The sequence below is a fragment of the Nestor notabilis genome, unplaced genomic scaffold (genome assembly GCF_000696875.1).
Source record: "Nestor notabilis isolate BGI_N333 unplaced genomic scaffold, ASM69687v1 scaffold9336, whole genome shotgun sequence".
Lineage (NCBI taxonomy): Eukaryota > Metazoa > Chordata > Aves > Psittaciformes > Psittacidae > Nestor > Nestor notabilis.
The window spans coordinates 16,801-35,343 of NW_009932354.1; the positions used below are offsets into that span (position 1 = coordinate 16,801).

General features: G+C 41.6%; 1 protein-coding gene across 1 annotated transcript in view; it reads right to left on the reverse strand.

Moving 5' to 3' along the window:
• Positions 1–2,647: 2,647 nt before the first annotated feature.
• LRP5 (low density lipoprotein receptor-related protein 5) overlaps positions 2,648–18,543 on the reverse strand; it is a 35,695-nt gene continuing 19,799 nt past the window's right edge. The window contains exons 11-17 of the mRNA XM_010016341.1: positions 18,203–18,328; positions 15,022–15,258; positions 11,802–11,912; positions 8,556–8,792; positions 6,164–6,303; positions 3,748–3,845; positions 2,648–3,106 (exon numbers count right to left, since the gene is read on the reverse strand). Of these exons, the coding sequence (XP_010014643.1) occupies positions 2,845–3,106; positions 3,748–3,845; positions 6,164–6,303; positions 8,556–8,792; positions 11,802–11,912; positions 15,022–15,258; positions 18,203–18,328 (1,211 nt within the window). The 3' untranslated portion in view covers positions 2,648–2,844. The remainder of the gene's footprint in view (positions 3,107–3,747; positions 3,846–6,163; positions 6,304–8,555; positions 8,793–11,801; positions 11,913–15,021; positions 15,259–18,202; positions 18,329–18,543) is intronic.

Below are 18,543 nucleotides of genomic sequence, written 5' to 3' on the forward strand. Positions count from 1 at the left end.
TACTCACAAACCCACACGGGTCCTCCAGTCACAGGCACCCCCTGCACGTTCTCAGGGGAGAACTCTTCTTTATTTCAGGCAGCTTTCTCATGGAAAACTTTTGACCTGTTAAAACTATGCCTAAACCTCACCATAATGCCATTTCTTAGCAAACATCAGCAAGAGGCTAAGAATGCTCAACTGAAATCAAAATGTTTGTGCCTATTTTACCCCATTCAGTAAGTTCTTCCTTCCTTCTGAGTATCTAAGCCCCAAAAGAATTTGACTCTTAAGGCAGTTTAGCTCTCAGCATGAATGCTATTTTCTTCACTCAACTCCAAAGTTTAGATACAAGTTTTCTGATACAAGTCTTCGGATGAAGTGGTTGGGATTGTTATAGCTGTGGCTTTTTAAAAAGATCAGTGGTTTAATGGAAAACAAACAAACCCCCAAAAAACCAACCCGAACCAATGTAGTTTTGCATCCAGTGTCATCACCGGAATACAGGATAATGAATGTGGTACGTCTCTGAGCTAGAGCTGTAACATGAAACAACTAAGCTAACGAATCAATTATAAATGGTGAATAATTATCATGCAAAAAATTACATATGATATGAAACTGGTCTACCAACTGCTGCAATGCAGAACAAGTACTTTGATATGATCGATGTAGTACATAAAGTATCCTGTGGATCTATCCTAATTTAGTTCATGATCATGTGAGAATTGCTTTGTTTCACCACATCATTAACACTTGTTCAGAGATCTGCTAAGAGCAACAAACTGTGGCCTTGTCCATCTTGGTATGCTATAGAATTACTGATGCTGATAGGAGATGGAGGAAGAACACGTTCTTAAAGTGCAAAGCTGTAATCCCCAACTCTGTATTTTTCTCCATGAAAAATGGTGGGCACCTTCTTTGTGCTCAATGTCTCAAGTGAAAATTTAGACAGGAAGGTAGTAAAAGCTACTTTTAGTAACACACCAGTGGCAGCACAAGTCCTGTCCTCGAACAATGCAGACAGAAAGAACAGCTCTGGACTGATAAATCTGAAAACACAAACCGGATCAGAACACCGTGGTCCCAGCCCCTCCACCACTACCATGAAGACCTCTGTCCTGGCGTTGCACCGTTCCTCTCATGTGCTCTCAAGTGACTTGCTAAAAAGACCAAACCCAAATACAGTGTAAGTTCAAACAAGAAAAAACATTCACATCGTTGCCAACAATATTAGGGCTGTCAAGGGCCAACACTTATTATTCAGCAGCTGCAGAAACAGCTGTGAGTCTGCATATTCCGAACTTCCCTCAGATGTCCCAAGCAGGCACTCACATTATTAGCACCAGAGCTGAATATACGAAGTGCCATAAAACACCCAATCCCTCCTGTCACAGCAAAAGGACAAGCAGAGCAAAAATTTACCTTCCGTGTTTTGAAAGGGACTGATCCGAGCTGCCATTCCCAAAGTGGTTTTTGGCAGGAGTTGGGAATATGAGCACTTTGCTGACCGTGATGTCCTTAGGTTACAGCAATTTGTATGAGAGTTTAATAGTTTTATTTCCAATCAATTAGAAAGAAGTGTTTGCCTCCTCTCCTTCCCCTGCACCCCCCCGCCATGCTTTTTCTATTCCTAAAACTGAACGAATTGTGTGGCTAATTTTTATGAGCTGTAACTGTTTCCATGTCAGAGGGGTTTGTTTTGAGCTGTGCAGATGGCATTTTCTACGAACACCGATGAGAAACCAACTTTCCCCATTTAAATGAACGCAAGTGACCGTATCGTTCCACTTCGTAACATGGAACATTAGAACTGAAGTGATTCCCTGATCAAGTCAACAGAAGTGAACATCTCAGAGACCTGTCCCAGGGAATTACTGAACTTTTGGGAAAAGGAGAACTAGCCCCGTATTTTGAGAAGCAGCTGACTATTACAGCCTCTTCCCAGATCATCATCAAAGGAAGGATGAAGGAATTTGGTTTCATCGCAATTCAAACAGTGAGGCTGACCAAATCTGCACTTTGTTCAGACATTTCTCTCGGCTTAAATACCACTTTACTTGCCCCTTGCTCTAACCCACAGGTCAATACAGCTGCTTCTGCTACCATTCACCCACTCGAGTGGTGGTGCTAAACCAAGCTTTTTAAGGCTGGTTATCGTTTTTAGCTTGAACCACTTCCAGAACTAGCCATGTGCAGAGTGGCACTGACACGAGGCAGGGCATCAAGCCCGTGGGCTTAGTTAAGCTCTAAGGTTTGGCCGAAAGAAGTGTTCTTCCAGTTCAATCCTAAGCAAATGGAGAGGGAGGTTTGAAATCCGGGTCTCAGCACGTGAAGTCTGCTGGGAAGCACTCAGCTCATGTGCAAACAGGCACATCTAATGGCTGTGACCATTGCATGTCTCCTCCCAGTGGTGGGAAGGGGTGAGATACTGACCATTTTATTTAAGCATCTTCTTCTCTGCGAATAAACTTACATCATTCTTTAGCCGTTTCCAGAGGCTACTTTGCTTTCTTGTCTCACATGAAGAAAAAGAATGACATACACTTTGCATGTAAAAAGGTGACTTAAAAATGCAAAAAGCCTCAACGTTCCCTCCCCAAATCCTTTGGAGATTGAGTAATTTTCATGACTTCAAGAAGGCAAATATGGCACAAAAGAATGGAAATTAAGTTAAAAAAATCAATTTTATAAATATTCTTCCTCTGTACAATTTTTCACAGCCCCATCCCTCCCACCCATTTTTATTCACATTTCTTTTTTTAAAATCCCCCTCCCCCCCCATTTATTTTTAAATCATAAAATATATATTTTAAATCTGTTCATATCTTAAAATATTTACAGGAAGAGTTCCTTCTGTTGAGGTCATGAGGAGTCTGTACAAGGAGAAGGTGGAGGGGGGTAGAGGTGAAAATAGCTTCGTTCCGTGGCAGGAGACGGAGGGCAACTTTCTTCTGCTGACATGTACTGACTGCGAGGTGTGGGTGGTGGGGGATAAGGGTCTGAGTCTGAATTTAGATCTATATAGTATTTGTTGGCCTTCCATCGACTAGTAGTATAGTCACTGTCACAAACATCTGTGCTGCATGGGGTTGTGGGTGGAGCTATCCCTCGTATAATGTATGGCCTGCGGGAAGAAAAGAAAACAAACAAAACCCCACGTGCATTAGTTGCAATCTAGGGAAGAAAGAAAAAAAGAACGAGAGAGATTGGAAATGAGTAGCTCTGTGTCCTCAGTGAGGATGCCTGCTCATGAATGCTCACTGTGAACCTTAATTCATGTTTTCATAGGAAACCAGCAAGGAGTACCTGAACTGCGTTAAATCTGATTGGCACAACTACAGCTACCCTTTGGCAGCAGGGCATCCTTCCAGCCCCTGACCAGCCAGAGGAGACCACCAGGACCATTTAGCTCAGTCACTAACAAACAGGGTGACACATCAAAGAGTTCTATGAGGAGCTTGAGGAACTGAACAGAACCACCAATCTTCTCTATGCAGGACGGTAGGTGACTTGCACAGCAATACAACCTACACACATTGCATTATTACTCAGCAACACTGCATTGAAAGGCACTAAACCCTGTCATGTCAAAACATAAACACAAAGCCAATGTTTAAACTCAAAATTGGCATAACCTTCATTTAAATGGTCATTTCTTAAGAGAAGGAAAGTTGGGGTTTCTTAACAAGGTAAAGTCTGCTTAAGATCCAAAACTAAAGGACAGATCAATGGAAGATTTATCAGAACTTTTTATATGAGCTGTACCTGTAAGATCTTGTGGTTGAAGGAATGTTTGAAGAATAAAACATCTCTGCATTATACAGGGAGCGATCCGTAGCGGGGGAAGGAGGTGGGTTCAAGATCTAGGAAAAATAGGAAAAAGTGCAAAAGTTTGGGTTAATTATACAACTACTTCTTTTGAAAATACTTTTTAAGCCTTCACCCTGTCACTCATCCTTCTTTTATTTTCCTCTCCTTGGTGCTGGGGTGGATGAATGCATGGAAGTTCATTATGAGACTTTACTCTGGGCTCAGGTACACTTCAGGCCTTCAAAGTTCTCAGAGTACAGAGCATTTTCTTCCTTGCCACATCCATTATGACACTGGAAGGCTGTGGTAAAACTGGAAATGAGACATAGTTTTGCTGAATCTCAGAGTACTTCCTTGGACATGAGGACTGATACCATACTCAGGGAAACAAAGTCTGTTCCACACCCAGCCCGTAAACTAACACCCAGGTTAGTGGCAGGATCAGGAGGCCAACTTCCTCTCCCGTAACTCATACAACCCCGTCCTTGCCTGAATACTTCTTTTTTACTGTGGTTCTGTAAACACATGATTTTGGCACAGTTCACAACGCAAAGAGCCTAAGTGCTAAGAAATAGTTACAGCCTGCCCTAGCCTGTGTGTGCATATACACACAGCTGCTGGTAACCCTCACACCAGGAAAACAGTTCGTTACACTTCAGAATCCTCAAGGATTCTTCACATAGCAGGAAGCAAAACCTCTGACATGACCAGCAGGATATTGGCCTAAAAAAAAGGAAAGTACTTCATCCCTTCCAATGTGGAAAATTACAGCATTGCTACTGATGGTAGGGCCTTGCTATTGACTTAAGTAGCTTGTACACAGCCTGTCCCGGGCATTCTGCCAAGCCATGGCCTGCCACAGTGACCATGATAGCATCCTTCCTCTGCCCCTGCTCTTCTCTCACTATAGTTACTGTAAACTCACTGGAGTGGAGATCATTGTTCTGGTCTTCATTGTGCAGTGTTGAGCAAAATGATTCCTGGCTGTCGAGTTGAGCACATCACTATTAATCATAAGGCCATAGAATGGTTTGGGCTGGAAGGGACTTTAGAGCCACTGCCACAGGCAGGGACACCTTCCACTCGAGCAGGTTGCTCCAAGCCCCTGTGTCCAACCTGGCCTTGAACACTGCCAGGGATGGGGCAGCCACAGCTTCTCTGGGCACCCTGTGCCAGCGCCTCAGCACCCTCCCAGGGAAGAGCTTCTTCCTAATGTCTAATCTCAATCTCCCTCAGTCAGTTTAAAACCATCCTTTCCTCTTTCAAGATACATTTAAGTATTTTTATATAAATTCAGCTAAGTTTTTCTGTTCATCCTTTTTAGTGTGGCACTGACACCTCAACCCAGTACTAGCATGAAGTTGTTCAGCGTGTTACTGAGACACTGGGGAAGCACAAGACAAGCTAAATTAGGAGGGCTGCTGAGCTGCAAACATCTGCTAGCTGCGACTAGCTGCTTCATGGCTTCATCGAGAAGGTAATGCATGAAATAAGTAACGATTTTACTTTATCAGTAGATAAGCTCACAAGCCTCTTTTTTCCATTCTTGCCCTTCTTAAAGGGGAGGAATGCCCACAAAGTGCATGGGCTCCTGATTAAATACTCCGCAATAGCTAGCAGATTGACTCTGTGACTGCGAGCTTGTGTGGACAGAAGACTGAAAGCATGTATTGCTTGGAAGGACAAATCTTACATAACAAAATGCTGGCAAAAAGAACGTATGTCCCTCCTACATGTTCTTAAAGAATAACTCCTATTCATGGCTTTGAATTCATGAAACTCTGAAATGGGGACTAAAATTCTTTCACTTCCATCAGCTATAAGACAGAAATGGAGCTAAGTTACAACTGAAAAAACACAAGCAAAGTAACCCCTGCTGGTACAAGTGTTTTCTCCCAGCACACACACTTGGTTTTCTCAATCAGCAACCAACACTATCTGAACAGCAAGCCAAGCTTATTTCTTATGCATCTGCATTCCACTCCTGTTGTGTCTTGTTTGTCTTTTTCTTCCATGTGTCCCTGCAGCATTAAACAGTGCAAAATGTCACTGGGCCACTGATGTCAGAGTTTACAAAGAACGAAGGACATCCTTGGCATCTCCAAGGGAGTCAAGACATAAGAAGGGAAGTGCCCAGGAACAACCCAGCTGAGTACCACTCCAGTAGCAAAACATTTTAGACATCGTATAGCATTATGTAATCCTCATGGACTACAACAAAGCCCTGTTGTGAAAGCCAGTGGGTGTCAGGCTGGGCCTGTAGATCATAAACAGTAATACCTTAGAACAACCGCTATTCTCTTTAGTAGCACAAATTTTCATCTTTAGGAGTGGGAGATACCTAACTTACAGGAATCCTTTCAAGGCATACCTGTGGGTAGAAAGTGGCTTTAGTGCTGGATGAGCTACTTGAAGAGGCTCCAGTGACATGGTTTCTGTCGTATAAGGGGGCACCACTGCTTCCTCCCATGAGACTCATGGAGCTAATCATGGACTTTCCACAAGAGATGCCTGCAGGGAGACAGAGAGGAAAACGAGGTTAGGTAAACGGCAATTTTATCTACCAACATGGCACAGAAAACAAGCCCACAGCTTGGCAAACGCATGCAACGCTACTGGGTGTCACTTCGGGAACAGTGTTCTATGTAAAAACAAGGAACAACATAGTTTGTAAAGACAACATCTCGCCCCCACACCACTTAATGTCTCACTGCAGCACCGAACACAACCTAGTCTCAACACTCAGCTAAGAAAGGAACCTCCAGAACAGTTGATGCACATTTTTCACACAGATTGTTAACTAAGAAATTTTCCAACTAAACTCAGGTGTTTGCAAAAAACCATGATACATTGCGCAAGAAAAACAAGCTCGAGAGCTACGAAGTTTTCATTTCCATCCAGAGTTAATTTCAAGGACATGAACAAGAGCAAAAAAATTCATTATTTTTATTAATAAAAATAAAAATCACTGCTTAAGCTGAAACCAGCAGAGGCACAAAGAAGGAATCCTGGGTGACAAGCAGAGGGAAGACAACGTTCTCCAGTCAGTTTTGCTGCAATACACACTTAAATCAGACCATACATTTTCAGCTTCTTCCTGTCAGACTACTCAGTGCTAATGAAAGAGTTTAGTTTGGGAAGGTTTCAGAAAAGTTTCAGGTGCAGGAAATATTTATTACAAGCAGAGTGGCTCTATCTGTGATCAGCATTCATCCCTAACTTCTTTGGGAATGTCATGGCATTAGGAACCTATGTCTTTTCTTTAGAGTGAACAACAATGGTAATATTTTCAGCTGCTGTAACTTGCCACAGCAATATGGATTAGAAAAACACAAGAAATACAAATGAGAATCAGAATGACAGCTTGGTTAACACCTACAGAGGTACAAACAAAAACCTCTATTACCTGCTTTAATTAAAAAAGCTTTAGTGTGAAGTCCAAATTAGAACACTGCTGCAAAGATTTCACTTGCAGTGATTTCATCCTTAGATTTTATTTTCTACCACAAAAACCTTCTGATAACCATACAAACATACTTTAAGCAGGAACAGCTGACCACAGGCATTAAAGTGCGAGAAAGGCTAAACCTAAGTTACATCTGGCTATCTTCAAAGCCATGGCTAGAAGAAAACAACAATTAGCACATCTCAGAAAGTTGTTTCATATGAAGAAGTGCCACATCTTTTCATTTGTCTTTAAGTTTATCCTCCATCTGATTTCAGCTGACATGAAAAGCAGACTCCAAGCACTCTTAAGTATGGATTTCTTGTATTGTGACCCTGTCTGGTAGCTTTACAGATGAACATTTACTTTCCAGCTTCCTGAACACTATGAAGATATATTCTTTCTTCTCAAGGCTCTATAGTTAAGACTTTGCTATTTCCTCCATGAAAAGTATGTTTTACTTTGCAAAATAATCTGAGGTACATCATTTAAGTGTTTACTTTGATGTCTATTTGAGGTTTCTGGGTTCTTATTTATTAGCCGAATATCCTAAGCTTGTATGTACACTTCTAGTCTTCCTTCAGTCTCAGCATCACAGCTGCGCACACATCTCCAAATGGATGGCTTGAGTCCTTTGTGAGGTAGAGAAGCTTTGCTGTCTTACAGATGAAGGACTGAGACACAGAGAAAAATGCTTTGTCCAAAAGCAAACAGGAAAGCTGTCCCCGAGATGGGCTAAACCAAAGCGCATGTTTTCATTACGCTTCAGGCAATGAGTAGCCAGGCTATGAAGCCACACGCAGGCCGCCTGTGTTCTCCCACATCTGCTGCTGTTACTTTGGGAAGTTTATCCCCTGCTTTTCTGTATTACAGTAAAGTAAGCTGCTTCGCTTCTTTCCTCTGCTTCTTTCCACTATGGAATAACTTATCGATATTGGGCAAACAGGACAACGTGTGTGAAGAACTTTGATGGACAAGACAGACACAAAGAATAACTCAACAGAACTTTCACTAGAATGCCAAATGGCACACATGTTCCTGTTCCCAACATTGCACATGGTTCACTTCTCTTCACAGTATTTTGCAGGCCTTAGGTAGGAAGTAGTAGGCAAAGGCCAGGCTTTATTACATAAACCAGAATGAACTATTTAAAGAGCATGTTTTCTCTGGCAAAATACAGTTAGTTTTCTATCAAAAAGATAAACACCTGTGCAGATGCAATTTAGCAGGAAAATTGCTTTTGAAAATATGGCAAGATGCCAACTGAAATGTGCTTTTGCATATCTGATCCCAATGACAGTTTTATATCAAAACTTACCAGTAAAAGTGCCATGTTGAGAACTTCCTGGAGCAATAAAATTAAGAGGGACATGAGGGGTGCCACTGACATACTCATGTGGAAAAGGACTATTGGGCCCAGCATAGCGCTGACACACCACTCGCTGGCAAACAAAGTACATTCCTCCCATGACAAAAAGTGACAGTATTATACCAATGACAGGACCAATGGCACTACTGTGTGGCTGCGATTCATCTGAGGATGGCTTTGTTTTTTCTGGAAAGAGAGGAGAAAAACATAAAGAAGGTCGTTAAACATGGGGCAATATATATGTTGCTGTCCTGGAGCTTGTTGAAGCAAATATGTCAGCTCAGTCATTCCTACAATGTCTTTGAAAGTATCTGCATCAAACTGGGGCATCTGTAATTCCACATATTCTGATACGATGTGCAGGACTTCATGCTTCTTCCTCCCCTCCATGTACATCAAGCAATATTAGCAAGGTACTCTCCTTTGTGTCTAGCAATTCATCTCAGAACAGGATTACTTAGCATCTTGTTAAGAACAGTCTAGGAAGTTTCCTTTTCTTCCCCCCACAAAGTCTACAGATTAAGGATATAGGACACTTTTAAACATGAAGTCCTTAATCAGAGAGGAATCTGCTCTCTCAAAAACCAATTGGGCTAGCAGTAACATTAAATAATTAAAAGGTTTTTCCAGTAAGGATGCTGCCATACGTATTCAGCAGTGGATGTCTTCCTTGCTAATACAGGCCTTCAAATAGTATTGTTTGCCTTACTAAAATACGCCTTGCTTTCTAAAATAAACCTTAAAAATTGGAAGGAAAACAAAATCCAAAATATCTCAAATACCTTCTTCTTTTTATTTCTTCGTTCCCTATACAGCCCAGTGTTAAAGCATAAAAAGTGCTGCAATATTTGAGATGAGCTATGTTTTGCATCTTCCCTGATTATGGGTAACACATTCAAAATTATTGCTAAATAAACCTGACACCTCTATGTTTTTCATATATGTGACATCCTTCAGTGAAACCCAGTTTTTCCATGTGATTCACACAACATGTATAACTCTTTTTTACATAAACAAATATGTATTTATATTCACAAAGTGAAAAAAAATCAAAATAAACTTGTCCAAAGCCTATCAATTTTACATGTTCAGATCAAACTATAGACCCCTTCCTCCCTTAATGAAGCTGTAAGAATTTCAATGGTTCGTGTAAGATTCAAGCCTTTGCTTCATAAAATTTTTCTCCAGTGGTTCTGGTTTCATTCCCTTCAGTGGAAAAACAACTGAAATTTGAGAAGGAAGATAAAGGAAATACAAAGTTCCACTGATAAACTCTTTAACAGCTCAGCAGCAAGAATTCATTTCTCTTTCACAGTCTTCACACTTATTAGTGCATGACAGCTTTTATGCCAGCTAAGTCCCTAACTTTCAAATAGTCGGATTAGATCAGATATGACAGCAGAGAAAAGCAAAGCCAAAACTAAAACATGTTCCCAAATTAATTCATTTAAAACACACAATTCTCATTTTGGTTAAATCTAGCTTCTTTCGAATGCAAGATCCTTATCTAGAAAGTAGCAATCATTCTTATTCCCTGCCTGAGTTCCTTCCCTCAGTCAAGCAAGAAACCACAGAACACTCTGTTCCACAAAGAGACTCCAGAGGAGACAGTCTTATGTCTACATAAAGACACATTTAAATCAGTGAAGACCTAATTGCAGGACTGGACCCTAAGTGCAAACAGGAAACAGCTGCATTAACTTGGCAGCACAAGGGTTTGTCATGTGCACAAAGAAAATAAACTGGAAAAAATGAAGAGGAAGAAGTGGCTTTACATTATCCAGAGAAGTGAGGGAAAGGGGTGAAAGCTGAGAGATACATGGAAGATGTGGGAAAAGCATGAGATGCATGTTCAGCCCGAGATTTCCAACAGGAGGACTAAAGAGTTTTTGTCACCACTCTTTTAGCCTTTCCTTCTATTCACCACCTGGGCTCCCTTCACTACTTTTGCTTCTGAAATACACTTTTCCTTGCTGTACCCACCATGAGGATAGAAGGAAGAGACAAGGTTAACCATCACAGACAGCAGTAGCACAGCTTCTGACAACTGATGCTTCAAAACCTGACAAGGCTCCAAGATATTAAAAACCTTGCAATTAGCCAAGGTCCTGTAGGCAACCTTATTAAGCAGAACCACCCAACACAAGGTGTGTGTTCAGAATGAATTACCAATAGGTCAGCACATCTATTTGCCTTTTTCTAAAATCCTATGTTCCACCTGTTTTGCTGAACTTGTGAGCTACTAAATGCTCTCTTTATCTGCCCCATTGCCTGAAAACTTCATGCACTAGTCAGCCTGATGGTGCAAAAATAGGGAAACTGCAAGCAGAGCACAAGTTAAGTGAATTTTACTGTCCACTTCAGACTGCAAAGTAACAGACCCGGCTAAGGACTAATACAGCAACGGCCATCAGCATGCCTGTAACTTGCACAAACCCACTGCCACGTGAATGGCAGCTTAAAGTAACATTTTGGCCAGAAAAATCAAGGTCTCTCTCTTTATATTCTTTCTAGGGAAACTGCAAGCAGAGCACAAGTTAAGTGAATTTTACTGTCCACTTCAGACTGCAAAGTAACAGACCCGGCTAAGGACTAATACAGCAACGGCCATCAGCATGCCTGTAACTTGCACAAACCCACTGCCACGTGAATGGCAGCTTAAAGTAACATTTTGGCCAGAAAAATCAAGGTCTCTCTCTTTATATTCTTTCCATGTGGTCTCTTGTGGACATTTGCTCACTGCGTGCTAGTTCCTCCACATAATTAGCCTGCAGCTTGACCATGTAATTGCAGTGAATTGGGCTGTGCACTTTTAAAAGCCACCCTAAGCTTAGCAGCAGCTCTGCAAGTCCCAAGGTGCTGAGCATAGTAGAATCGGGTCCCCTGGGTATAGATCTCAAGGCCCATCGAAACAAGGCAGCATTGTATCCCATACAGCATTTTATACCTAGCTTGAAGTAACACTGGGATTTCAGACCATCTTAAGTAATGCTGTGTTGCAGTTCCTGCAATAATAGCACTACATACTTTATTGCATACATATTGCACACATACATCTCATACAGCTATGAGAGTATTTTGCCAAGATTCACTGGGCTACCCTGAAAGATTATTACAATGCAAAGACTGTGGCTCTGCATAGGACATTATGCCTGAACACAGACAGCACTTGAATCTCAAGGAATGACATCTCACCACACATAAGCTCATCAGAACCATCGATGCAATCTGGAAAGGAGTCACACTGTTGCTTCAGGAGGATGCACTGGCCGCTTGCACATCGGAACTGATTGGGTAGACAAATTGCTGCACAGAAAGAAAGAAAAGATTAAGTACTACTGGCATGGGAGCATTTGAGCATCTTAAGAAAACAAAAAGTGAGGACGCCTCAGTGTATTCTGTATTACGACCAGGTAGGCACCAGAACATCTGCTTCGCTGCTGTGGGTAAAATGCAAGTCTGCGTATCTCTTGATTCTTCCTTCTTGTTGTTATACATCCTACTCAGTGGGGCTAAAAGAAAACTGTGATCCCAGTAACTCCCCATCCTTTGCCAAATCAGTCCTGTTGGGCCAAAACTGGGATCAAATTAAGCAAGAATCTCTTACAATAACTAACAAAGTGTAGCTTATCACCTGACAGGTTAACAAAATGCAGTAACTCAGCATATTATGAAATCTTATATAGTCTGCAGTATGTTATGTAGTTCTGTATAATATAACCTTGCTAAATAACTGGTAAATTTGTTATCTATTTGTAGAAGCCTTTGTTTCAGTAAAAATGACTTGTTAATTAACTCTGGAATCTCTGTCAAGTCAAAGCATATAAAAAGAATGACTGTCTTACAAGGGATAGTAACCAGCAGTCCTGGAAGGTTCACAGGTTATTTAATGCAAGAAGAAGAAAGGCTCTTTTCTTCTGGAGGAGAAGATCCACATTCATGTTTCTGATCACAGCAGTGGTGGTGGTTTGACGTGGATCGCCTGAATAGCCATACTCACTTTGCCATGGTCCATTTTGCAGAGTAGTTCTCATGTAAGAGAACTAAATTATCTACGGAGAACAAAACTTAGCTAGAAGCTTGACATGCTCCTGATTTGGACTGTTATGTCCCCAGTAAGCTGGATGCAGCTCCACAAGATCTTACAGTGCATACAAAACATGCACATGCTGACAGAAGGTTCTGAAATTATCTAGAGCTCCCACCACACCACTTAGGTGAGAAGGGCCAAGTTCCATGTGCACCTTCCTAGTCGCCAGTGACTACCAGCCCTCTACTTATTCTTCCAACTCTCTCCTTCTCCTCTGTCTTCTATCATGTCTTCTGTCTTAACAGCCTTTTCCTATTATAGCATTTTCCCCAGAAACATGCTGTATTTTCTGTTGCTGTCCTGCTTTGTTGAACTTGTGGTTTCTTCTTGATCCAGCAACAGACAACCTGGAGCACTGAACCTATGTTGCACAGGTAATCAAGTTTCTTCAGTGGCATGGTAATCCAGTTGCAGTATCAAAAGACTGTTAACTTTTTGACTTCCTCTGCGTAAGAGGGGACTAGCTAGTAGCACCATAATAGATTCAAGAATATGAAAGGCAGAGTCTTGAAGATGTGGGACAAGAACCATGAACATATTCAGGGACACTTCTTTGGCCACTTCCAATCATAGTCTGCAACCCTTGTGCCAATGTTTCCGATGCAACTCTCCACAAACATGCCTTGGGAAACCAGGGAATAGGAGAAGTGGCTTCTGAGAGAGTCAAGGCATTGAACTTAGACCTACGGGAAGGCAGTGATTATCACTGCTCTGACCAGAAGGTAATTCCTCTGATGCATGACGTATGGTAGCAAAGTTCTGTTAAGGCCAGTTAGCCTCACTACCTGAATAAACTTCATATCAAGAACAAGAATGTACCATATGCTATGTTCCTTTCCCCAAACACAATGGGTTTTATGCTGACATATGCTAAGGACAAGAAAGGCCTATGGATTTTAATTTTCTTAGGAACCCACTCTGGCTTTGGCCTGTAAAGACTCCTGAGGACTCCAGAGTCCATGTTCACCACATCTCCCCCAGTCTAATCCTGGACACTGAGTATCCATAGCCCTTCTAGGGAAGTGTCAGACAGCACCCTGGACAAAAGTTTAGACTTGGGTGGCTCAAGTGCTTGCAGAGAACTGGGTGTACAACCAGTGAGCATTCAACAACTGAAGATACGTGTCTGACTGTTCTAGACCAGATGGTAATGCTCATCTGTGCCCTCAAAGAGGCAGTGCAGGGCAAGGCAGGCACCTACAGTCCATATGATGCCAGGAACACTGGCACAAAGTTTGCTTAGCAATGCCCACCATTTCCCAGCGAGATGACCCCATGCACATTCCACTTTGACTCTGTATGTGGGTAATGGCACTGTTACACTGCATAGGGGCTTCATGCTGGACAAAGCAGGGCCTCTTGATGAAGCAGTACAATTAGTAAGCATCACCTCCCTCAAGAAAGACAGGAACTTGGACATGGCTGATCCTCCTCTTCTCTGCAAAGGCGGCACTGGTGTTCTGGTATCCGGGCTCAGAGTTACAGAGAAGACATTGCAAATGCACAGAGTTACTCACTGAAATGCTCACAAAGCCTATCCTGCTTGCCGCGTGGCAATCGTTAGCCACTGAGTGGGTAAAGCCAAGGCTCCCGAGGCTTCATAGGCCAAGAGCCACACTACTGAATAGACTCCTGAAAACTTGTACAGCAATAAGAAGCCGTGGTGTCAGCTCAGAGTAAAGTGTCTGCTGCAGCTATGCCTTGACACTAGATACAGAATATGCGAGGTTTCCCGTCAACTAAAGGATGATGCAAATGCACCCATCCATGCTTCTTTCTTGGACCCAGATCCTACGGCTGACTGTATGCAAAGCAGCTGCAGCAGAAAGAGCTCCTTAGATGTCATTCCACAGATTTCTCATAGAAAGGTATTTCCAGCATTAAAAACTCTCAGAACAGCCAATTCAGCTACAGGATTAAGGTGTCCTGTGGCACCCTGCTGCGACCACTGTTCAAAGGTGAAGTGGACACCTAGGAAACAGCGCAAGCCAAAATGATAATTAGACAGGAAAAAAAAGCCAGTTTCTATCCTGTTTTCATTCAGGATATGTATTAAAGATACTCTCCCCCCAACCTCCCACACACCTATAGTTACATGGTCAGGAATTTACGTAGCTACAGAGAAGTTTAATTTCAGCAACAGAATAAGAAAGAGGGAAAGAAAAACAGTGGATAGCTTAGTTAGACTTACGGTTAAGGCTCTTTTCACCATCTGAAACTAAAAATCCTATATAACTAAAAATCCTATATAGACATATCAAGAACACTTAGAATCCCAAATGGATGCTTATGTTAAGAGCACGAGTTCAGGAAAATCAATCTTACTATCACAATCTGCTTCATCAGATTTATCTTGGCAGTCAATTTCTCCATTACACCGCAAGTGTGCATCGATACACTGTCCTTTCTCACACTGGAACTGGGACGCAGAGCATATAGGGCAACTATCTTCATCACTCTGGTCATCACACTCTGGAAATCCATCACATCGCCATGCCATTGGGATACAGTCAATCTCTCCAGTCGCACAGGTAAACTGGTCTGGGGAACAAGTTGGAGGTTCTGGAGAAAGAGAAAACAAATCACGTTTGTATATTCAATTTTAGCTTTTACAACAGGGTAACAATGTGATGGACTTTTAAAAGAAAAACACACATGCCTGAACTGAAGTTCTTCTATCACAATATTAAGATTCCAGTGAAAAGGAAAACATGATTTTGCATAGGGAATGAAAGTTTGCCAGCTTCATATGAAAAACTGGTCCATGCTGGTTGAAGAATCTTGCTCTAGCAGTCGAGCACTGAACTAAGGACAGGAACTACAAATACTTACTTTGGCTCCTACAGTCACCCGCTGGAAGACATTGTCATGCACAAATTCAAATAAATACTCAAATTTCTGATTTCAACTCACAGTCTACCCAGTTCTAATCCCTGCAAATATATCATCCTGGAACGACTCTTCATAAGGAAAACTTGGCACGTTGGGTTAACCACAAAATTAACCACAAAATGTGGTTTATCCACAAATTTCTGAGTTAGGTATGAACTGAAAAATATGAATGTAGAAGAAGTATCTGTAAAGTCCGGTTAAACATTAAGCTAAGTCCTCTTGCTGGAAGGTCCTGGGCTTCAGGTCATTGGAGGTTCAGAAATCAGTCTGAGGAGCACCACAGGCCTGCCTTGGTCTTATATTCTTCCACTACGGTCAGAGACAGAACACTGAACTTTGTGTACAGCCATTTTTTTGTTTGCTGGAACTAAGAAAGCTGGGACTTCCTTCAAATTTGTCTTTTCATGGACACTAAGATCCTGGCATCAATCCACTCCATAAATATACTGTTGCCCAATCACACGCTGATAGCATTTAGCAGCAGCTACAACCTCATGTAGAGATGCTACTATTATGCTGTATTAAGACATTCATTGTTGTTTTCTTCAGAATATAAAAAGACAAAGACAAATCTATTGCAAAAAATGCTGCTCGTTCTTATATACATCAAATTAGCACACACTTTCCCACCATTAATATCAACATATAAGCCATTAACCAACGTATAAGAACTTTCAGTTGCTGGAGTAGCAGTTCTGTTGGAAATGAAGGGAGCATCTCAGAACAGCGCTGCAGCACATTTCCACTGCTTTCAGAAGTTGCTGGGTCAGATCCCTGTGATGTAATTAAATCAGTTAACGCAGGCAACAGCTGCTGTTGCCAGGGAATGCTCCAAGTAGATGCTTTACCACTTGGACCAACAAAATATCACATCACACCCTGTCTATGACAACAACATTGAGCAAGCCGGAGGTGGGCTCTGACACTGGATGGCAACAACTCTCTGAAAACCAAATGAGCTTTTATTAACATCCAGGCTCAGCAGTGGGCTTCACAACGAACCCAGCACAAGGAGAGCTTTGCAGTTGTAACCAGTGACAAGACTTTTGTGTGAGTATTTTCTTCCTGAAGGTAATGTTAGAGATCCTAGAACTACGCAATTACACGCAAACCAGTTTAAAAGTGCTGCTGTCCTTCTTTCATTAGGGAGAAATGTTCAAAAATGAGCCTCAACTATAATCAAGAGCTTGAAAACCAGAATGCAAATGAAAATCCAAATGCATTTTATTTTTGAACATGTTACGATTTCAGAGTTTCTGATTTATGATTATTTGGTGAAGCAATATAAGAACTGCAAATGCAGCCAGTGACCCGTCAGCGGTAGGTAAGATCAAGATGCCAGATACACATATCAAGATAATTCTTAAATTAAATTCTGAAATGAGTGTGCTGTTTACATAGGTCAACAGACACATTCCTACTTCTGCATTTAGAGCCACATTTAATGTTGCATTATGGTTGCACTTGGCAGGCACAACTTGCATTGAAAAACTTGTCAGGAGCATTCACAAGGGTACGCGGACAAACATTCTCCAGCCAAAATAGCTATTAATCTTTGGAAATATTTTGTTGTTTTGAAATGATGTTTTGAAATACTGGCTGTTGGCTGCTCCTATGGCAGACAAGATAGGCTAAAAAGTTGTTACAGGCTTAGTGAAGGGTTAGAATCAAAAAACCCCAGACACTGATGGATACCCCTGGATTTTTTGATTTATAACTGAAGGTAACAAAGGAGTGGGATGTAAGAATTTCTTGTTGACCATGTTGTGCAACAACAGTAGAGCAAGAAATACAAGGAGATTGATTCCCCACACAGATGTAACCACCACTGCTCTAAAACCACATAGCGTGTTGTGGTCATGGGAAAGCAAGACGTTTCTAATGGAAATGACTGTCCCTTGGGAGGTCAGAGTTCAGCCAGAAAATGAAATCCATGGCAAAATGAATACATAAAAGAAGTCAAGAGGACAAACAGAGCCAAATGATTTAAGATATGCTGCCTCCCAAAAAGAAGGACTATTTTTTTTGTTTGTTTTTAATTCCCTCTGCAAGCTTAACAACAAATCTCAAAAATCCAGGAATTGTGAAAGAGCAGTCTGAAGGAAAAGTCTACCATGTGGAAAGAGGAGAGCTAGCATAATAAAATTAATTAAAAGGATTGCAATGGAGCTTTTGGCCCACATTTCGTAACTAAACAGCACAGTGCTTCATGCTATGAGGCCAAATTCATTTGAAAGACTGGAGTATGACTCTGTGGGACTCATAAGCACCTTTACTGCTGCTAGGTCATCATGGGCTGATGCAACATCACCTTGTAAGCATTTGTTTAAAGCACAAACATGTCACATCACACAATTATAAAAATCTCAGTAGAAGACACAAGTATTTTTTGGTCAAACAAGAATATTCTGCTCACAATCAGAACTCCACTTGTGTCCAAATACTGAAGCAGAAGCCAGCTGGTATTAGAATCAAAGGTCAATTTAACACACGATGCAACACGCCATGTGTAGGAAAAAAACAGTGTGTAACCCACATTTTGGAATGGAATGCAACCTCAGCTCCCATTTTTTCTGATGTAAACTGCTCAGCAGTATTGTTCAACATAACTCACCTCCACATGTTAAGAGATTCTGCAGAAGCACAAGGTGCTCGGGGCATGAACATCGTGGAGTCCCATCCCCTTTGGCAATGCAGATGTGTGAGCACCCACCATTGTCACGGGAGCATGGATGCACAGCTGGAGAAACACACAGAAAAGCATATCAGAAAACAGAAAAGAAATCGTAACTAGTCCTAGGGAGGGCAAACTCACAAACCCACTCACAAACCAGTTCTGTTTGAGTAACCAAGATTTGACTACAAATTAATGGGAAGATAAATGCAGGATTTTTCCGTTCAGTGCTCAAAAGCTGATTTACTACTTCATGAAGACTACATTTCTCCCACTTAATA